Source organism: Salvelinus fontinalis, chromosome 17 (assembly GCF_029448725.1).
Source record: "Salvelinus fontinalis isolate EN_2023a chromosome 17, ASM2944872v1, whole genome shotgun sequence".
NCBI lineage: Eukaryota > Metazoa > Chordata > Actinopteri > Salmoniformes > Salmonidae > Salvelinus > Salvelinus fontinalis.
Window position 1 is genome coordinate 11,184,301 of NC_074681.1, and position 22,516 is coordinate 11,206,816.

Genomic DNA, 22,516 nt, shown 5'->3' on the forward strand with positions numbered 1-22,516 from the left:
ACATCGCCGAAGTCAAGGATCGGTAGGATAATCAGTTCTACGAGGGTATGTTTGGCAGCATGAGTGAAGGAGGCTTTGTTGCAAAATAGGAAGCCATTTCTAGATTTAAAATTGGATTGTAGATGCTTAATGTGTGTCTGGAAGGAGAGTTTACAGTCTAACCAGACACCTAGGTATTTGTAGTTGTTCACTTATGCTATGTCAGAACCGTCCAGAGTAGTGATGCTGGTTGGGTGGGTGCGGGCAGCAATCGGTTGAAGAGCTTGCATTTAGTTTTACTTGCAGTTGGAGGCCACGGAGGGAGTGTTGCATGGCATTGAAGCTCGTTTGGAGGTTTGTTAACACAGTGTCTAAAGAAGCGCCAGAAGTATACAGAATGGTGTCGTCTGCGTAGAGGTGGATCAGAGAATCATCAGCAGCAAGAGCAACATCATTGATATATACAGAGAAAAGAGTCGACCCGAGAATTGAACCCTGTGGCACTCCCATAGAGACTGCCAGAGGTCCGGACAACAGGCCCTCCGATTTGACAAACTGAACTCTATCTGAGAAGTAGTTGGTGAACCAGGCGAGGCCGTCATTTGAGAAACCGAGGCTATTGAGTCTGCCGATAAGAATGCGGAAGATTTGGCCAGGTCGATGAAGACGGCTGCACAGTACTGTCTTTTATCGATGGCGGTTGCCATAAGACACAAAATATCTAAAAGTCTATGGGTTATGTATAAAAACACACTATAGTGTAACAGAACGCTACGCCAGGAGAATTACATTGACTCCATGAGCAAAGTGCCAACCCAGCCAAATCCCAGTGTCTCATATCGTCTAATTAACATCACTTTGCACGGCACAAAACATTACAACAAAAGGCAACACACGCATTCTTGGATCTAATCATCACTGCTCTCATCTCAATGATAGGAGTGTACATCTGCGTTGCTCCCACTTTGAACTGACCGCCGTCCAATAAACAAATTAACAAAAAATCCAGCACAATGAAACATATCAACATTTATAGCTCTTTAGGAACATTTGAAACAATCCAAGCATGACAATTTCATTCACACAGTAACATTCATTCAGTCAATTTCACGTTTCATTATGTCTTCACACCTTCAACGGTGTCCACGCTCCCAGCGTTCTGTGAGATGGGAACGTCCCTTCCTAGAAATTACCACAGGTGTGATGGACCCCTGCGATAGTTTGGATGGCTGACCATCTGTGGGCTATCTCATACTGTGCCTTGCAAAAGTATTCACCCCCTTGGCGATTTTCCTATTTTGTTGCATTACAACCTGTAATTTAAATGGATTTTTATGTTGATTTCATGTAACGGACATACACAAAATAGTCCAAATTGGTGAAGTGAAATGAATAAAATGACTTGTTTCAAAAAATGCAGCAACAAAAAAATACGGAAAAGTGGTGCGTGCATATGTATTCACCCCCTTTGCTATGAAGCCCCTAAATAAGATCTGGTGCAACCAATTACCTTCAGAAGTCATATAATTATTTAAATAAAGTCCACCTGTGTGCAATCTAAATGTCACATAATCTGTCACATGATCTCAGTATATATACACCTGTTCTGAAAGGCCCCAGAGTCTGCAACACCACTAAGCAAGGGGCACCACCAAGCAAATGGCCCCATGAAGACCAAGGAGCTCTCCAAACAGGTCAGGGACAAAGTTGTGGAGAAGTACAGATCAGGATTGGGTTATAAAAAAATATCCAAAACGTTGAACATCCCACGGAGCATCATTAAATCCATTATTAAAAAATGGAAAGAATATGGCACCACAACAAACTTGCCAAGAGCCGCCCACTAAAAATCACGGACCAGGCAAGGAGGGCATTAATCAGAGAGGCAACAAGAGACCAAAGATAACCCTGAAGGAGCTGCAAAGCTCCACAGAGGAGATAGGAGTATCTGTCCATAGGACCACTTTAAGTCGTACACTCCATAGAGCTGGGCTTTACAGAAGAGTGGCCATAATAAAGCCATTGCTTAAAGAAAAAAATACTCAAACAGGTTTGGTGTTCGCCAGGAGGCATGTGGGAGACTCCCCAAACATACGGAAGTAGCTACTCTGACTAAAATAGAGCTTTTTGGCCATCAAGGAAAACACTATGTCTGGCACAAACCCAACACCCCACAGTAAAGCATGGTGGTGGCAGCATCATGCTGTGGGGATGTTTTTCATCGGCAGGGACTGGGAAACTGGTCAGATTTGAAGGAATGATGGATGGCACAAAATACAGGGAAATTCTTGTGGGAAATCTGTTTCAGTCTTCCAGAGATTTGAGACTGGGATGGAGGTTCACCTTCCAGCAGGACAATGACCCTAAGCATACTGCTAAAGCAACACTCGAGTGGTTTAACGGGAAACATTTAAATGTCTTGGAATGGCCTAGTCAAAGCCCAGACCTCAATCCAATTGAGAATCTGTGGTATGACTTAAAGATTGCTGTACACCAGTGGAACCCATCCAACTTGAAGGACCTGGAGCAGTTTTGCCTTGAAGAATGGGCAAAAATCCCAGTAGATGTGCCAAGCTTATAGAGACATATTCCAAGAGACTTGCAGCTGTAATTGCTGCAAAAGGTGGCTCTACAATGTATTGACTTTGGGGGGTGAATAGTTATGCATGAACAAGTTAAAAAAATGTGGTCTTATTTCTTGTTTGTTTCACGATAACAAATATTTTGCATCTTCAAAGTGGTAGGCATGTTGTGTAAATCAACTGACACAAACCCCCCAAAAATCTATTTTAATTCCAGGTTGTAAGGGAACAAAATAGGAAAAATGTCAAGGAGGGTGAATACTTTCGCAAAGCACTGTAAATCATGACTGAGTCATCACGCTTGACTAAGTCATCCTGCTGGGCCTCAGCTCCTGCAAGTTACTAGTCGCTAGTATATATTTTTTCTTCTACATGTCCATAGAATTAGGAATGACTAATTTAATAGGAGCTCTATGGTCGTGTCACTCCCGGTCCATGCAAGACCATATGATAATGCTGTCACTTCCCACTGGGCAAAAACTGGTTGAATCAATGTTGTTTCCACCTCATTTCAACAAAACAATCTATATGAGGACATTGAATAAAGGTGGGGAAACTGATTGGATTTGAAAAAAGTAATCAACATATGGGAGTTAGATATTTTTTGGACCCAACTTTTTACCTAAATCCAATGACATGGTGACATGTTTTGTTGATTTCACGTTGAATTCATGATAGTTAACAACTCAACCAAATGTAAGTTAAAAGCAGATGCCCAGTGTCTCAGTGTCTCAGATACAGTAATTAAGTTAATTTGGCCTTGGGATTGTTTCTTTGTTGATCTGCTTGATGTAGTTGATTTCCTGGCACCGTTTCTGTTGTCTCAGTTTACACTCCCTGCTCAGAGTGGGAGGGAGAGGATTTCTATATATAGTCCAAGATTGAGTGCAATATTTTCTTCAACACATTTGTTATTCTGCAATGGGTTTGACTTGCTTGCTTTCATCCCGTTATCTGTGTAACAGCTTCCGTCCCTCTCCTCACCCCTACCTGGGCTCGAACTAGGGACCCTCTGCACACTTTGACAACAGTCACCCTCGAAGCATCTTTACCCATCACTCCACAAAAGCCGCGGCCCTTGCAGAGCAAGGGGAACAACTACTTCAAGGTCTCAGAGCGAGTGACATCAGCGATTGAAACGCTATGTGCGCGCACCCCGCTAACTAGCTAGCCATTTCACATCGGTTACACATGCATGTCAGTGTAGGGATAGATCTGTGGCAAATATGTGGGTGCATGTCTTCAGAATTGTGTTCATAAGTGGCGTCAAAATAATTCACACCCTTGATAAAGATTAGCAATAATGACTGTAAAGGATATATAATTCAAATACTGATCTATATTGTATGATACATCTTGGGGGGAAATTATATTATTTTATACTAATACAATTGCTCTGAGAATTTTTTTTTCTCAAAGTTACTTTAAGATTCTTATAAATAAAGTAGTCAAAAGTTTAGTATTTGGTCTCATATTTCTAGCATATTTCAATGAAATATGAATTTGCAGTTAGTTTTGGTTGTGTTTCAGATTATTTTGTGCCCAATAGAAATTAATGGTAAATCATGTATTGTGTTATTATGGAGTCACTTGAATCGTGATTAATGATGATTTAGAAAGTTACAGAGGGTCAAATGTCATACCCCCAACACATGCTAACCTCTCACCATTACTAATAACAGGGAAGGTTAGCATGTCTTGGGGGTATGATCTTTGACCCTCTGTAACTTTCTCACTCATCATTATTCAGGATTATCCATAATCATGGTAGCATCCACATTAATGTAGAAGTGTTTAGACACATTCTATTCTTATTTACAATAAAAGTGGCTCCAAAATGACACATTACATTATTTACCATTCATTTCTATTGGGCACAAAATAATCTGAAACACAACCAAAACAAATTGCAAATGCATCCAACAAGTTTGTAGAGTCACAAGCTTAATGTAATCATTGCGTGCTGTGAATATGGGACCAAATATTCCTAGAATCTTATGGGATGTCAATAATTGTTACCTCTACCTTTTTGGTATAGTTTTGTATTACTTGTTAAACAAAATATCTTTCTCTGAGCAATTGTATTAGTATAAAAGTATATACTTTTTTTGAACATACAATATAGCTCAGTATTTAAATAATATATTTTATACAGTCATTATCGCTCATCTTTATCAAGGGTGTTTCAGACCCCACTGTATGCGTGTGTGACTGCATGGCTAGGTGTGTGTGTCAGCGACTAGGCCTAGCACTATACTCTTAACCCCATGTCTCGCCCAATCAGGCAGCCTTGTACCACTCCAGTGCATATCTAGTTATAAGGGGAACTGTTACTGTGGGCCGAGTGGGCGGGGGGGGGGGGGGGGGGGGGGGGGCAGGAATAGCAGGTGCACCATGGACTCCTATATTTAGAGCTGTGTGGATAACAGGAAAACATCCCGGTTACTGTCTGTCAAGCAGTGTCTAATGATGTGAAAAGTAATGTGAAATGCGTTTAAATTAATTTCAATTTGTTCACGTGACTTTGGCTATTGTAGCGACACTTTGTGTAAGAGCACATGCATTGTGATGCTTTGTAAGTCTCTCTGGATAACAACGTCTGCTAAACTGATAAAATGTTTATGTAAAATGTTATCTTACGAACATTGCTTTTGTTTTGCTGAAGTATTTCCTAAATGTATAATGTTAGAGATCAAAAAGATGTATATTTCACACTGTAAGGACACAGCGTAGTCATGAATTAACGGTTGTGTGTCAATACCAGTCCAAAAGGCCAGAGCCCCTGTTGTTTTAGGTATCTTGATGTGATGCCAGTTTCAGTGTGGGTGAGCGCTAGTGACACGTGCACTGGGGTTCTGCTTACTCTGTGTGTGCACATGTATCCAGGGTCAGTGTGAGTGTTAAGGACAGACAGATAGTTTTGCTATGAAGGTGTGATAAACTGGAATACCTCTCTGGCTAGAAGACAGAGCAGATTCTAAATGTCAATAGACTGGGGGAAGTACTATAATACTACATACAGGTCTGACAGAGTGAGAGAGATGGAAGGAAGTGGGAGACAGGAAATGAGAGAAATGGAATACAAAATATTGAGAGAAAAAGTAAGAATAGGATACAGTTTGAATTTCAAAGAGTGAAAAGAGAGATAAGAGAAAGAGGACAGAAATAAGAAACAATAACCCGAAAGAGAGAGGGAGAGACGCTGGTGTCCTATCCCTGTCCAGGGTCACAGCTGGACCATTTAACCTCACCATTCATTCCCAGTCACATTGCCAATCCATTTTCCATATCCCAAATCCCTATCCTAAAGGCCCTGTCCTAGCTCAGAACCCTATTCTGGTTCACCGTGGCTGTCAGAGCACATAAGTGTGTACTTTAACCCCTGACCCTTGGTATAAGCCCCAGAGATGCTCTGCCTTCCCCCTGGTTTAAGTATGTGAGCCTAACAGTTAGTTACTCTCCATTGTGAGGTGAGGGTAATGACATTTTACCTTTATAATGATGAAAATAGAATCACTTTATGTTGTATTTACACAGTAGCCTAATAAAATGTATGTTTGGCAATGGAACCAGGGCTGTTGAAAGGCCTGGATACGTTTTGTAATCCTGTACTAGCTCCTGAGTGGTGCAGCGGTCTAAGGCACTGCATCTCAGTGCTAGAGCGGTCACTACAGACACCCTGGTTTGAGTCCAGGCTGTATCACAACCGGCTGTTATTGGGAGTCCCATAGAGCGGTGCACAATTGGCCCAGTGTCGTCCCGGTTTGGCCGGTGTAGGCCGTCATTGTAAATAAAAATGTGTTCTTAACTGACTTGCCTAGTTAAATAAAGGATATATTAAAAATGAGCTTTGCACTGGTGTGAGATGTGGCAAAGAGCTGATGTTAGCAAGATCTCTAACAGATCTGGGACCAGTCCAGATTGATACATGTTTATGCTATTAATTGATAGTATGTGAAACATGCATTCTTTGTTAAACTTTGATAGGTTTCAAGTAAAGTGTGCAATGGACAGGACATTATAGATTTTTGGTAACCTCCAAAAAGTCTGGGTTTCCTGGCAGCATGTCCCATCATAAAATATAACATCTGTGACAGGAGAGAACCATGTTCCCTACTAATGTTACGTTTACACACCACACCACTCTGATTGATACAGCAGAGAGAGGGGGAGGGAAGGAGGAAAATTGATGCAGCATAGGAGGGGTGTGGGGGTCAGGTGTAGATGGTGAAGGTATTTGGGGGTTGTGGGTGAGAAGGAGAGAGGACAGGTTGTGCATGTAGGGTTGCTGTTGCTGTTTAGCTGTGGGATGGTGTTGGAGGGGGATAGAAGACACTGGATACTGTACAGGACAAGCACTAGATGCATTTAGAAGGTAGGAGTTTCCAGGAGAGTAATAGGGTATATCGTTCCTCTGGGCATCAGGGGTCTTTGCAAGGCAGTACAGGTCAGTGGAGGCTGGTGGGAGGAGCTATAGGCAGAAGGGCTCATTGTAATGGGCGGAATGGAATTAATGGAACGGAGTCAAACATGTGGTTTCCATATGTTTGTGTTTGATACCATTCTATTAATTCCATTCCAGCCATTACAATGAGCCCGTCCTCTACTCTCTTCCTGTGTTTTACAGTAATTGTACTAATGGTGCCTGCACTTCTTTGAGTTTCTATGACTTCATTGACTTGTTTTAAAGTTTCTATTTGATATTCCTTGTCTTTTGAGATTAATCGTTATGATGTGGGTGAGGATGATGATGATGATGATGATGATGGTGGTGATGATGTTGATGATGATGATGATGACGGTGACAACGACGACAATATTGATGTCATTTTTTCTATCAAACATAATTCCAGTCTGATGTCATGTTCTATTCTCCCTGTGTTCCAGAACATCGAGTTGAAGGTAGAAGTGGAGAGCTTGAAGCAAGAGTTACAGGAGAAACAAGACCTTCTTGACAAGGCTCTGTAAGTCCAGTACGACACATCCAGACTAACAGTTGACCGTTGAATGTATTGAACAGTCATCTGATCTGAGAATCTGACACTTTTTACGTCAAATTAAATTGCAATGTAGACTGACAGCCAACCAACAGATCAAATAAAATCAAATTGTATTGGTCACATACACATATTTAGCAGATGTTATTGCGGATGTAGGAAAATGCTTGTGTTCCTAGCTCCAACAATGCAGTAGTATCTAGTAGTTCACAACAATACACATACAGTATCTAAAAGTAAAAGAATGGAATTAAGAAAGATATACAGTTGAACTCGGAAGTTTAGGGATGAACCAGACTTGTGGGACGTCTCCAATTTTCTTCTGAGGTCTTGGCTAATTTCTTTTGATTTTCCCATGATATCTAGTAAAAAGGCACTGAATTTCAAGGTAGGCCTTGAAATACATCCAAAAGTACACCTTCAATTGACTCAAATGATGTAAATAAGCCTATCAGAAGCTTCTACAGCCATGCCATCATTTTCAGGAATTTTCCAAGCTGTTTAAAGGCACAATCAAATTAGTGTAACTTCTGACCCACTGGAATTGTGATACAGTGAATTATAAATTATATAATCTGTCTGTAAACAATTGTTGGAAAAATTACTTGTATCATGCACAAAGTAGATGTCCTAACTGACTTACCAAAACTATAGTTTGTTAACAGGAAATTTGTGGAGCGGTTGAAAAACAAGTTGTAATGACTCTAACCTAAGTGTATGTAAAGTTCCGACTTCAACTGTAAATATTAGGTCGAGCAATGTCGGAGTGGCATTGACTAAAATACAGTAGAATAGAATACGGTGTATACATTTGAGATGAGTAAAGCAGTATGTAAACATTATTAAAGTGACTAGTGAGTCCATGTCTATGTATAAACGGCAGCAGCCTCTAAGGTGCAGGGTTGAGTAACCGGGTGGTAGCCTGCTAGTGATGGCTATTTGACAGTCTGATGGCCTTGAGATAGAAGCAATTTTTCTGTCTATCGGTCCCAGCTTTGATGCACCTGTACTGACCTCGCCTTCTGGATGATAGTGGGGTTGTCCTTGATGATCTTTTTGGGCTTCCTGTGACATCGGGTGCTGCAGGTGTCCTGGAGGGCAGGTCATGTTGCCCCGGTGATACGTTGGGCAGACCGCACCACCCTCTGGAGAGCCCTGCAGTTGCGGGCGGTGCAGTTGCCATACCTGGCGGTGAAACAGTCCAACAGGATGCTCTCAATTGTGCATCTGTAAAAGTTTCTGAGGGTCTTAGGGGCCAAGCCGAATTTCTTCAGCCTCCTGAGGTTGAAGAGGCGCTGTTGCGCCTTCTTTACCACATGGTCTGTGTGGGTGGACCTTTTCAGATTGTCAGTGATGTGTACGCAGAGGAACTTAAAACTTTCCACCTCCTCCACTGTGGTCCTGTCGATGTGTATAGGGGCATGCTCCCTCTGCTGTTTCCTGAAGTCCTCGATCAGCTTCTTTGTTTTGTTAACTTTGAGGGAGAAGTTATTTTCCTGGCACCACTCCACCAAAGCCCTCACCTCCTCTCTGTAGGCTGTCTCATCATTGTTGGTAATCAGGCCTACTACTGTTGTGTCGTCTGCAAACTTGATGATTGAGTTGGAGGGGTGAGTGGCCACGCAGTCATGGGTGAACAGGGGGTACAGGAAGGGGCTGAGCACGCACCCTTGTGGGGCCCCTGTGTTGAGGATCAGTGAAGTGGAGGCCTTGTTTCCTACCTTCACCACCTGGGGACGGCCCGTCAGGAGGTCCAGGACCCAGTTGCACAGGGCGGGGTTCAGACCCAGGGCCCCGAGCTCAATGATGAGCTTGGAGGGTACTATGGAGCTATAGTCAACGAACAGCATTCTGACGTAGGTATTCCTCTTGTCCAGATGGGATAGGCCATTGTGCAGTGCGATGGCAATTGCATCGCCTGTGGATCTATTGCCGTGGTAAACAAATTGAATTGGGTCTAGGGTGTCAGGTAAACTAGCCTCTCAAAGCACTTCATGATGACAGAAGTGAGAGCTACGGGGCGATAGTAATTTAGTTCAGTTACCTTTGCTTTCTTATGTACAGGAACAATGGTGGACGTCTTGAAGCAAGTGGGGACAGCAGACTGGAATAGGGAGAGATTGAATATGTCCGTAAACACTCCAGACAGCTGGTCTACGCATGCTCTGGTCTACGCAGCCAGCTGGTCTACGCGGCTAGGAATGCCTTCTGGGCCGGCAGCCATGAGAGGGTTAATGCGCTTAAATGTCTTACTCACTTTGGCCACGGAGAACGAGAACCTACAGTTCTTTGGAATGGGTGGCGTCGATGGCACTGTGTTATCCTCAAAGCAGGCGAATATTGTGTTTAGATGTCTGGGAGCAAGACGTTGGTGTCCGTGACGTGGCTGTGTCTCCCTTTGTAATCCGTGATTGTCTGTAGACCCTGCCACATACGTCTTGTGTCTGAGCCGTTGAATTGCAATGCCACTTTGTCTCTGTACTGACGTTTTGCCTGTTTGATTGCCTTACAGAGGGAAAAACTATGCTGTTTGTATTCAGCCATATTCCCTGTCACCTTGTCATGGTTAAATGTGGTGGTTCGCGCTTTCAGTTATGCGTGAATGCTGTCATCTATCCACAGTTTTTGGGTAGGTTTTAATAGTCACCGTGGGAACAACATCCCCCAATCACTTCCTGATGAACTCAGTCACCGTGTCCGTGTAAACGTCAATGTTATTCTCAGAGGCTACCCGGAACATATCCCAGTCCGCGTGATCAAAACAATCTTGAAGCATGGATTCATGGTCAGACCAGAATTGAATAGACCTTAGCACGGGTACTTCCTGTTTGAGTTTTTGCCTATAGGAAGGGAGGAGCAAAATAGTGTCACGATCGTGTGGCGGATTGACGGACCAAAATGCAGCTGTTGGAAAATAAGCCATCTTCTTTATTTAACAACACGAAGATGAACACGACACAAAACTCTATACAAACAACAAAACAACAAAACGACCGTGAAGCTACAAACGTTGTGCACATACAGACAGGCTACAAACGTTCTTACATAGACAATTACCCACAACCAATGAGAGCCTATGGCTACCCTAAATAAGGCTCCCAATCAGAGACAACCGAAATCAGCTGTCTCTAATTGGGAACTCATTCAGGTAACCATAGACTCTCCTAGATAACTAACCAACATAGACAACACTAGACATATACACTCAACACAAAACCATCTACTACACCCCATAACCCCTTTACCAAATAAACACCCAAAACCAACAAAACATAAACATTACCCATGTCACACCCTGACCTAACTAAAATAATAAAGAAAACAAAGAATAATAAGGCCAGGGCGTGACATAACCCCCCCCTTGAGGCGCGAACTCCGGGCGCACCATACACAGTCTAGGGGAGGGTCTGGGTGGGCTCCCCTCCACGGTGGCGGCTCCGGCTCTGGTCGTAGTCCCCACGTCACCACAGTACCTAACCACCTCCTAGGCTTCCTCCAAACGACCCCCCTCCACATTAACCCCATTGCATTAAGGGGGAGTTCCGGACTAAGGGACAGCTCCGGACTAAGGACCAGTACCAGGGTAAGGGGCAGTACCAGGGTCAGGGGCAGTACCAGGATAAGGGGCAGTACCAGGGTAAGGGGCAGCACCAGGGTAAGGGGCAGCACCAGGGTAAGGGGCAGCACCAGGGTAAGGGGCAGCTCCAGGGTAAGGGGCAGCCCATGGCTGGCTGACAGATCTGGCTGCTCATGGCTGGCTAACGGATCTGGCTGCTCATGGCTGGCTAACTGATCTGGCTGCTCATGGCTGGCTGACGGATCTGGCTGCTCATGGCTGGCTGACGGATCTGGCTGCTCATGGCTGGCTGACGGATCTGGTTGCTCATGGCTAGCTGACGGATCTGGCTGCTCATGGCTAGCTGACGGATCTGGCTGCTCATGGCTAGCTGACGGATCTGGCTGCTCATGGCTAGCTGACGGATCTGGCTGCTCATGGCTAGCTGACGGATCTGGCTGCTCATGGCTAGCTGACGGATCTGGCTGCTCATGGCTAGCTGACGGATCTGGCTGCTCATGGCTAGCTGACGGATCTGGCTGCTCATGGCTAGCTGACGGATCTGGCTGCTCATGGCTAGCTGACGGATCTGGCTGCTCATGGCTAGCTGACGGATCTGGCTGCTCATGGCTGGCTGACTGATCTGGCTGCTCCTGTCTGGTTGGCGGCTCTGGCAGATCCTGTCTGGTTGGCGGCTCTGGCAGATCCTGTCTGGTTGGCGGCTCTGGCAGATCCTGTCTGACGGACGGCTCTAGCGGCTCCTGTCTGGCTGGCGGCTCTAGCGGCTCCTGTCTGGCGGACGGCTCAGTGGGCTCATGGCAGACGGGCGGCTTTGCAGGCTCATGGCAGACGGGCGGCTTTGCAGGCTCATTGCAGACGGATGGCTCAGATGGCGCTGGGGAGACGGATGGCTCAGATGGCGCTGGGGAGACGGATGGCTCAGATGGCGCTGGGGAGACGAGCAGTTCAGTCAACGCTGTGCAGACGGCAGACTCCTGCCGGCTGAGGCGCACTGTAGGCCTGGTGCGTGGTGCCGGGACTGGTGGCACCGGGCTGGAGACACGCATCTCAGGGCTAGTGCGGGGAGCAGCAACAGGACGCACAGGACTCTGGGGACACACAGGAGGCTTGGTGCGTGGTTTAGACACTGGTGGTAAAGGGCTGGAGACACGCACCATATAGCTAGTGCGTGGAGGAGGCACTGGTGGTACTGGATTGGGGCGGGGAGGTGGCGCCGGAAATACCGGACTGTGCAGGCGTACTGGCTCCCTTGAACGCCGAGCCTGCCCAACCTTACCTGGTTCTATGCTCCCCGTCGCCTGACCAGTGCGGGGAGGTGGAATAACCCGCACCGGCCTATGTAGGCGAACCGGGGACACCATGCGTAAGGCTGGTGCCATGTACGCCGGCCCGAGGAGACGCACTGGTGACCAGATGCGTTGGGCCGGCTTCATGACATACGGCTCAACGCTCAGTCTAGCCCGGCCGATACGTGGAGCTGAAATGTACCGAACCGGGCTATGCACGCGTACAGGAGACACCGTGCGCTCTACTGCGTAACACGGTGTCTGCCCGTACTCCCGCTCTCCACGGTAAGTACAGGGAGTAGGCGCAGGTTTCCTACCTGACTTCGCCACACTCCCTTTAAGGCCCCCCCAAGAAATTTTTGGGGTGTACTCACGGGTTTCCAGCCTTGTCTCCGTGCTGCCTCCTCATATCGCCTCCTCTCGGCTTTCGCTGCCTCCAGCTCTTCACGAGGGAGGCGATATTCTCCAGGTTGATCCCAAGGTCCATCTCTTTCCAATTCGTCCTCCCAACTCCAGAGATCCTGTGTAGGTAGGTCCTGTTGCCGCCTTCCATGCCGCTTGGTCCTATGGTGGGTAATTCTGTCACGATCGTGTGGCGGATTGACGGACCAAAATGCAGCTGTTGGAAAATAAGCCATCTTCTTTATTTAACAACACGAAGATGAACACGACACAAAACTCTATACAAACAACAAAACAACAAAACGACCGTGAAGCTACAAACGTTGTGCACATACAGACAGGCTACAAACGTTCTTACATAGACAATTACCCACAACCAATGAGAGCCTATGGCTACCCTAAATAAGGCTCCCAATCAGAGACAACCGAAATCAGCTGTCTCTAATTGGGAACTCATTCAGGTAACCATAGACTCTCCTAGATAACTAACCAACATAGACAACACTAGACATATACACTCAACACAAAACCATCTACTACACCCCATAACCCCTTTACCAAATAAACACCCAAAACCAACAAAACATAAACATTACCCATGTCACACCCTGACCTAACTAAAATAATAAAGAAAACAAAGAATAATAAGGCCAGGGCGTGACAAATAGAGTCTTGATCTGATTTGCAAAGGGGGGGTGGGGGAGGGCCTTGTAGGCATCTCGAAAAGGCGAGTAGCAGTGGTCTAGTGTTTTTCCTAAGCGAGTACTACAGTCAATGTGTTGATAGAACTTCGGTAGCGTTTTCCTCAAATTTGCTTTGTTAAAATCCCCAGCTACAATAAATGCGGCCTCAGTATATGTGGTTTCCGGTTTGTATGAAGTCCAGTGTAGTTCCTTGAGGGCCGTTGTGGTTTCGGCTTGAGGGGGAATATACACAGCTGTGACTATAACCGTAGAGAATTATCTTGGGAGGTAATACCTTCTGCATTTGATTGTGAGGTGTTCTAGGTCGGGTGAACAAAAGGACTTGACTTTCTGTATGTTATTACATTCACACCATGTGTAGTTAATTATGAAACATACACCCCTGCCTTTCTTCTTCCCGGAGAGTTCTTTATTCCTGTTTGCACGATGAACTGAGAACCCAGCTGGCTGTATGGATGGGGACAGTATGTCCCGAGAGAGCCATGATTCTGTGAAACAGAATATGTTACAGTTCCTGATGTCTCTCTGGAAGGAGATCCTCACCCTGAGCTTGTCTACTTTATTGTCCAGAGACTGAACATTAGCGAGTAATATCCTCGGAAGCGGTGGATGGTGTGCACGCCTCCTGACTCGGACTAGAAGTCCACTCCGAAATTCTCTTCTCCGCCGGTGGCGTCTTGGAGCAGGCTCTGGGATAAGTTCAATTGCCCTGTGGGGTACGAACAAAGGATCCAATTCGGGGAAGTCGTATTCCTGGTCGTAATGCTGGTAAATTACCGCAGCTCTGATATCAAAAGTTCTTTCCGGCTGTATGTAATAAAACACAAAAAAAGGTTCTGGGCTAGTAATGTAAGAAATAACACACAAAAAAACGAAATACTTCAAAGTTGCTTATGAGCTAGAAGCAGAGCTGCCATGTCTGTCGGTGCCATCTTGGCCGGTATGCATTGTGAATGGATGGCCTCAATGGCCTAATGTTGACATCACCAATGCCACATATCCACCAATAAAATACTGTCCTCTTACTCTTCCTGACATTCCCCTTGAGACCCGCCTACTGTATGTAGCATAGTACTAAACCAATAGAATTCAATATTCTTAATGTTTTCCAAAGACCCATGACTACGTGCGAAATGCTTTGCTGGTATTCAGACATACAATTTGCTCAAGTGTTTACGGTGAGTGTTTGTCTTTGTTTGATGAGAATTAACAAAGCTGTTTCTCATACAGAGATGGTGTTATAGCAGGATAACAAGCCTATAGCAGGAGACTGTAGGCATAGAACAGTAATCAGTAGTGAGTCCCTCAGAGGGTAGAATCAAACCGTTTAGAGGTAACACCTCACCTCATGTTTCACACAACAGCTGGGGGAGTGAGAGAGAACTGGATACACACACACACACACACACACACACACACACACACACACACACACACACACACACACACACACACACACACACACACACACACACACACACACACACACACACACACACACACAGGAGCGTGCACAGTCAGACACACACACACACACACATACACACACACACACACACACAGGAGCGTGCACAGTCAGACACACACACATACTCACACACATGTGTACTCCGAGTGTCTGTCCCAATGGGATCGCACACTCGCCAGCTCCAAAAGGGCAACCCTGATATCTTGGCGTGCAGACAGGGATATGGAAGGCAATACCTGTCACGTCCACCCTTACCCCCCTCCGAACCCCTACCACTGCTGTTGCAGCTAGGCTTTGAATTTAATACTCCCCCTGGAAGGGAATCAATTTGATTGACATATTCTGTGTATTCATCAGATTGCTATGAGATTAAAGGTCCACTTTTTTGCCTCGTGCCCTCAACCCCCCACCCATAGCCTCCAGCCTAGAGTCCATAGCCTGGGATAGATTGATGATCAAAGGTGGTGTGTGCTGGTAGGGGGTCTCAGCAGTAAATATTTGGCTGATGGAGCGGAGTCGTTAGCATGCAAGCTACTAATCACTGCGAGCTCCACAGCTGGTGTAATGGATCATACTGTTCCCTGGCCTTCTTGCTCACATGGCAGCTAATCAACCTTACATTACTGTATTAATATGGAGATAGCATCAGATCAGCTGATCAACATTACATTACTGTATTAATATGGAGATAGCATCAGATCAGCTAATCAACATTACTGTATTAATATGGAGATAGCATCAGATCAGCTAATCAACATTACATTACTGTATTAATATGGAGATAGCATCAGATCAGCTAATCAACATTACTGTATTAATATGGAGATAGCATCAGATCAGCTAATCAACATTACTGTATTAATATGGAGATAGCATCAGATCAGCTAATCAACATTACATTACTGTATTAATATGGAGATAGCATCAGATCAGCTAATCAACATTAGATTACTGTATTAATATGGAGATAGCATCAGATCAGCTAATCAACTGTCACGCCCTGGCCTTATTATTCTTTGTTTTCTTTATTATTTTAGTTAGGTCAGGGTGTGACATGGGGAATGTTTATGTTTTGTTGGTTTTGGGTGTTTATTTGGTAAAGGGGTTATAGGGTGTAATATATGGTTTTGTGTTGAGTGTAGATGTCTAGCGTTGTCTATGTTGGTGAGTTATCTAGAAGAGTCTATGGTTACCTGAATGAGTTCCCAATTAGAGACAGCTGATTTCGGTTGTCTCTGATTGGGAGCCTTATTTAGGGTAGCCATAGGCTCTCATTGGTTGTGGGTAATTGTCTATGTAAGAACGTTAGTAGCCTGTATGTTTTGTGCACAACGTTTGTAGCTTCACGGTCGTTTTGTTGTTTTGTTGTTTTGTTAAAGTGTTTTTGTGTCGTGTTCATCTTCGTGTTAAAATAAAAGAAGATGGCTTATTTTCCAACTGCTGCATTTTGGTCCGTTAATCCGCCACACGATCGTGACAGAATTACCCACCATAGGACCAAGCGGCATGGAAGGCGGCAACAGGACCTACCTACACAGGATCTCTGGAGTTGGGAGGACGAATTGGAAAGAGATGGACCTTGGGATCAACCTGGAGAATATCGCCTCCCTCGTGAAGAGCTGGAGGCAGCGAAAGCCGAGAGGAGGCGATATGAGGAGGCAGCATGGAGACAAGGCTGGAAACCCGTGAGTACACCCCAAAAATTTCTTGGGGGGGGCCTTAAAGGGAGTGTGGCGAAGTCAGGTAGGAAACCTGCGCCTACTCCCTGTACTTACCGTGGAGAGCGGGAGTACGGGCAGACACCGTGTTACGCAGTAGAGCGCACGGTGTCTCCTGTACGCGTGCATAGCCCGGTTCGGTACATTTCGGCTCCACGTATCGGCCGGGCTAGACTGAGCGTTGAGCCATATGTCATGAAGCCGGCCCAACGCATCTGGTCACCAGTGCGTCTTCTCGGGCCGGCGTACATGGCACCAGCCTTACGCATGGTGTCCCCGGTTCGCCTACATAGGCCGGTGCGGGTTATTCCACCTCCCCGCACTGGTCAGGCGACGGGGAGCATAGAACCAGGTAAGGTTGGGCAGGCTCGGCGTTCAAGGGAGCCAGTACGCCTGCACGGTCCGGTATTTCCGGCGCCACCTCCCCGCCCCAATCCAGTACCACCAGTGCCTCCTCCACGCACTAGCTATATGGTGCGTGTCTCCAGCCCTTTACCACCAGTGTCTAAACCACGCACCAAGCCTCCTGTGTGTCCCCAGAGTCCTGTGCGTCCTGTTGCTGCTCCCCGCACTAGCCCTGAGATGCGTGTCCCCAGCCCGGTGCCACCAGTCCCGGCACCACGCACCAGGCCTACAGTGCGCCTCAGCCGGCAGGAGTCTGCCGTCTGCACAGCAATGACTGAACTGCCCGTCTGCCAAGCGCCATCTGAGCCATCCGTCTCCCCAGCGCCATCTGAGCCATCCGTCTCCCCAGCGCCATCTGAGCCATCCGTCTGCAATGAGCCTGCAAAGCCGCCCGTCTGCCATGAACCTGCAAAGCCGCCCGTCTGCCATGAGCCCACTGAGCCGTCCGCCAGACAGGAGCCGCTAGAGCCGCCAGCCAGACAGGAGCCGCTAGAGCCGTCCGTCAGACAGGATCTGCCAGAGCCGCCAACCAGACAGGATCTGCCAGAGCCGCCAACCAGACAGGATCTGCCAGAGCCGCCAACCAGACAGGAGCAGCCAGATCAGTCAGCCAGCCATGAGCAGCCAGATCCGTCAGCCAGCCATGAGCAGCCAGATCCGTCAGCTAGCCATGAGCAGCCAGATCCGTCAGCTAGCCATGAGCAGCCAGATCCGTCAGCTAGCCATGAGCAGCCAGATCCGTCAGCTAGCCATGAGCAGCCAGATCCGTCAGCTAGCCATGAGCAGCCAGATCCGTCAGCTAGCCATGAGCAGCCAGATCCGTCAGCTAGCCATGAGCAGCCAGATCCGTCAGCTAGCCATGAGCAGCCAGATCCGTCAGCCAGCCACGAGCAGCCAGATCCGTCAGCCAGCCACGAGCAGCCAGATCCGTCAGCCAGCCACGAGCAGCCAGATCCGTCAGCCAGCCATGAGCAGCCAGATCCGTCAGCCAGCCATGAGCAGCCAGATCAGTTAGCCAGCCATGAGCAGCCAGATCCGTTAGCCAGCCATGAGCAGCCAGATCTGTCAGCCAGCCATGGGCCGTCCCTCAGTCCGGAGCTGCAGTCCCTCAGTCCGGAGCTGCAGTCCCTCAGTCCGGAGCTGCAGTCCCTCAGTCCGGAGCTGCCATTCCTCAGTCCGGAGCTGCCCCTTACCCTGGTGCTGCCCCTTACCCTGGTGCTGCCCCTTACCCTGGTGCTGCCCCTTACCCTGGTGCTGCCCCTTACCCTGGTGCTGCCCCTGACCCTGGTACTGCCCCTGACCCTGGTACTGCCCCTTACCCTGGTACTGGTCCTTAGTCCGGAGCTGTCCCTTAGTCCGGAACTCCCCCTTAATGCAATGGGGTTAATGTGGAGGGGGGTCGTTTGGAGGAAGCCTAGGAGGTGGTTAGGTACTGTGGTGACGTGGGGACTACGACCAGAGCCGGAGCCGCCACCGTGGAGGGGAGCCCACCCAGACCCTCCCCTAGACTGTGTATGGTGCGCCCGGAGTTCGCGCCTCAAGGGGGGGGTTATGTCACGCCCTGGCCTTATTATTCTTTGTTTTCTTTATTATTTTAGTTAGGTCAGGGTGTGACATGGGGAATGTTTATGTTTTGTTGGTTTTGGGTGTTTATTTGGTAAAGGGGTTATGGGGTGTAATATATGGTTTTGTGTTGAGTGTAGATGTCTAGCGTTGTCTATGTTGGTGAGTTATCTAGAAGAGTCTATGGTTACCTGAATGAGTTCCCAATTAGAGACAGCTGATTTCGGTTGTCTCTGATTGGGAGCCTTATTTAGGGTAGCCATAGGCTCTCATTGGTTGTGGGTAATTGTCTATGTAAGAACGTTAGTAGCCTGTATGTTTTGTGCACAACGTTTGTAGCTTCACGGTCGTTTTGTTGTTTTGTTAAAGTGTTTTTGTGTCGTGTTCATCTTCGTGTTAAAATAAAAGAAGATGGCTTATTTTCCAACTGCTGCATTTTGGTCCGTTAATCCGCCACACGATCGTGACATCAACATTACTGTATTAATATGGAGATAGCATCAGATCAGCTAATCAACATTACATTACTGTATTAATATGGAGATAGCATCAGATCAGCTAATCAACATTACTGTATTAATATGGAGATAGCATCAGATCAGCTAATCAACCTTATATTACTGTATTAATATGGACATAGCATCAGATCAGCTAATAAACGTTACATTATTGTATTAATATGGACATAGCATCAGATCAGCTAATAAACGTTACATTATTGTATTAATATGGAGATAGCATCAGATCAGCTAATCAACCTTATATTACTGTATTAATATGGACATAGCATCAGATCAGCTAATAAACGTTACATTATTGTATTAATATGGAGATAGCATCAGATCAGCTAATCAACCTTATATTACTGTATTAATATGGACATAGCATCAGATCAGCTAATAAACGTTACATTATTGTATTAATATGGAGATAGCATCAGATCAGCTAATAAACGTTACATTACTGTATTAATATGGAGATAGCATCAGATCAGCTAATCAACATTACTGTATTAATATGGAGATAGTATCAGATCAGCTAATCAACATTACTGTATTAATATGGAGATAGCATCAGATCAGCTAATCAACATTACTGTATTAATATGGAGATAGCATCAGATCAGCTAATCAACATTACATTACTGTATTAATATGGAGATAGCATCAGATCAGCTAATCAACATTACATTACTGTATTAATATGGAGATAGCATCAGATCAGCTAATAAACGTTACATTGTTGTAATAATATGGAGATAGTATCAAATAGCTGGCGCCGGAGCAGAAGGCAGACATTTTACGTGCCCCCAACCGATTGTGTTTATCTGCGTTTTTTGTAACTTATTTTTTTACTCATTTTGTACATAATGTTGCTGCTATCTTCTCTTATGACCGAAAATAACTTATGTAAAATAACTAAAAACTAAAATAACTAATGTTTCCGTATTGAGCATTACTCATCTCATATGAATAAACTGCACTCCACACTATTCTACGTTATCTTAGTGTATATTTATGTATATACTGTATTGTATTCTATACTACACCACTGACTGGTAAACAGTCATCACCAGCACATCAGAGGCTGCTGCCTATAGACAGAGATTAGGAATCACTGACCACTTTAAGGAAATGAAACACTAGCCACTTTAATAATGTCTCCGTATCTTGCATTACTCATCTCATACTTATAAACTGTACTCTATACTATTCTACTGTATCTTAGTCCCTTTAATTGTGTGTAAATATTGCATCACCCATCTCATATGTCTATACTGTATTCTATACTATGCCACTGTATCTTAGTCCAATGCCGCTCTGACGTATATGTATATATATATTCTTAATCCATTCCTTACTTAGATTTACGTGTATTTTGGGTATATGTTGTAAAACTGTTAGATATTACTTGTTAAATATTACTGCACGGTCGGAGCTAGAAGCACAAGCATTTCGCTACACCCACAATAACATCTGCTTTACACGTGTATCAATCAATCAATCAATTTTATTTTATATAGCCCTTCGTACATCAGATAATATCTCGAAGTGCTGTACAGAAACCCAGCCTAAAACCCCAAACAGCTAGAATGCAAGTGTAGAAGCACGGTGGCTAGGAAAAACTCCCTAGAAAGGCCAAAACCTAGGAAGAAACCTAGAGAGGAACCAGGCTATGAGGGGTGGCCAGTCCTCTTCTGGCTGTGCCGGGTGGAGATTATAACAGAACTATGCCAAGATGTTCAAAAATGTTCATAAGTGACAAGCATGGTCAAACAATAATCATGAACAATTTTCAGTTGGCTTTTCATAGCTGATCATTAAGAGTTGAAAAACAACAGGTCTGGGACAGGTGGAGGTTCCATAAACGCAGGCAGAACAGCTGAAACTGGAATAGCAGCAAGGCCAGGCGGACTGGGGACAGCAAGGAGTCACCACGGGCGGCAGTCCCGACGCATGGTCCTAGGGCCCAGGTCCTCCGAGAGAAAGAAAGAGAGAAGGAGAAAATTAGAGAGACCCAAGATTTTCAAAATGTTCATAAATGACAAGCATGGTCAAATAATAATCAGGAATAAATCTCAGTTGGCTTTTCATAGCCGATCATTAAGAGTTGAAAACAGCAGGTCTGGGACAGGTAGGGGTTCCATAACCGCAGGCAGAAGAGTTGAAACTGGAATAGCAGCAAGGCCAGGCGGACTGGGGGCAGCAAGGAGTCACCACGGCCGGTAGTCCCGACGTATGGTCCTAGGGCTCAGGTCCTCCGAGAGAAAGAGAGAAGGAGAAAATTAGAGAGAGCCAAGATTTTCAAAATGTTCATAAATGACAAGCATGGTCAAATAATAATCAGGAATAAATCTCAGTTGGCTTTTCATAGCCGATCATTAAGAGTTGAAAACAGCAGGTCTGGGACAGGTAGGGGTTTCGTAACCGCAGGCAGAAACAGTTGAAACTGGAATAGCAGCAAGGCCGGGCGGACTGGGGACAGCAAGGTGTCAGCATGCCCGGTAGTCCTGACGTATGGTCCTAGGGCTCAGGTTCTCAGAGAGAAAGAGAGAACGAGAGAATTAGAGAGAGCATACTTAAATTCACACAGGACACTGGATAAGACAGGAGAAGTACTCCAGGTATAACCAACTGACCCTAGCCCCCCGACACATAAACTACTGCAGCATAAATACTGGAGGCTGAGACAGGAGCGGTCAGGAGACACTGTGGCCCCATCTGAAGAAACCCCCGGACGGGGCCAAACAGGAAGGATATAACCCCACCCACTCTGCCAAAGCACAGCCCCCACACCACTAGAGGGATATCCTCAACCACCAACTTACAATCCTGAGACAAGGCCGAGTATAGCCCACAAAGGTCTCCACTACAGCACAACCAAGGGGGGGCGCCAACCCAGACAGGAAGTTCACGTCAGTAACTCAACCCGCTCAAGTGACGCACCCCTCCTAGGGACGGCATGAAAGAGCACCAGCAAGCCAGTGACTCAGCCCCAGTAACAGGGTTAGAGGCAGAGAATCCCATTGGAGAGAGGGGAACCAGCCCTGGAGAGACAGCAAGGGCGGTTCGTTGCTCCAGAGCCTTTCCGTTCACCTTCACACTCCTGGGCCAGACTACACTCAATCATATGAACTACTGAAGAGATAAGTCTTCAGTAAAGACTTAAAGGTTGAGACCGAGTCTGCGTCTCTCACATGGGTAGGCAGACTGTTCCATAAAAATGGAGATCTATAGGAGAAAGCCCTGCCTCCAGCTGTTTGCTTAGAAATTTTAGGGACAATTAGGAGGCCTGCGTCTTGTGACCGTAGCGTACGTGTAGGTATGTACGGCAG

The 22,516-nt window shown here is 46.1% G+C and overlaps 1 protein-coding gene across 1 annotated transcript in view; it reads left to right on the top strand.

The window, feature by feature from the left end:
• The window catches only part of LOC129813685 (myomegalin-like), a 114,947-nt gene that overhangs the window by 21,046 nt on the left and 71,385 nt on the right, over positions 1-22,516 (top strand). Inside the window, exon 5 of the mRNA XM_055866097.1 lies at positions 7,449-7,525. Within this exon, the coding sequence (XP_055722072.1) occupies positions 7,449-7,525 (77 nt within the window). The remainder of the gene's footprint in view (positions 1-7,448; positions 7,526-22,516) is intronic.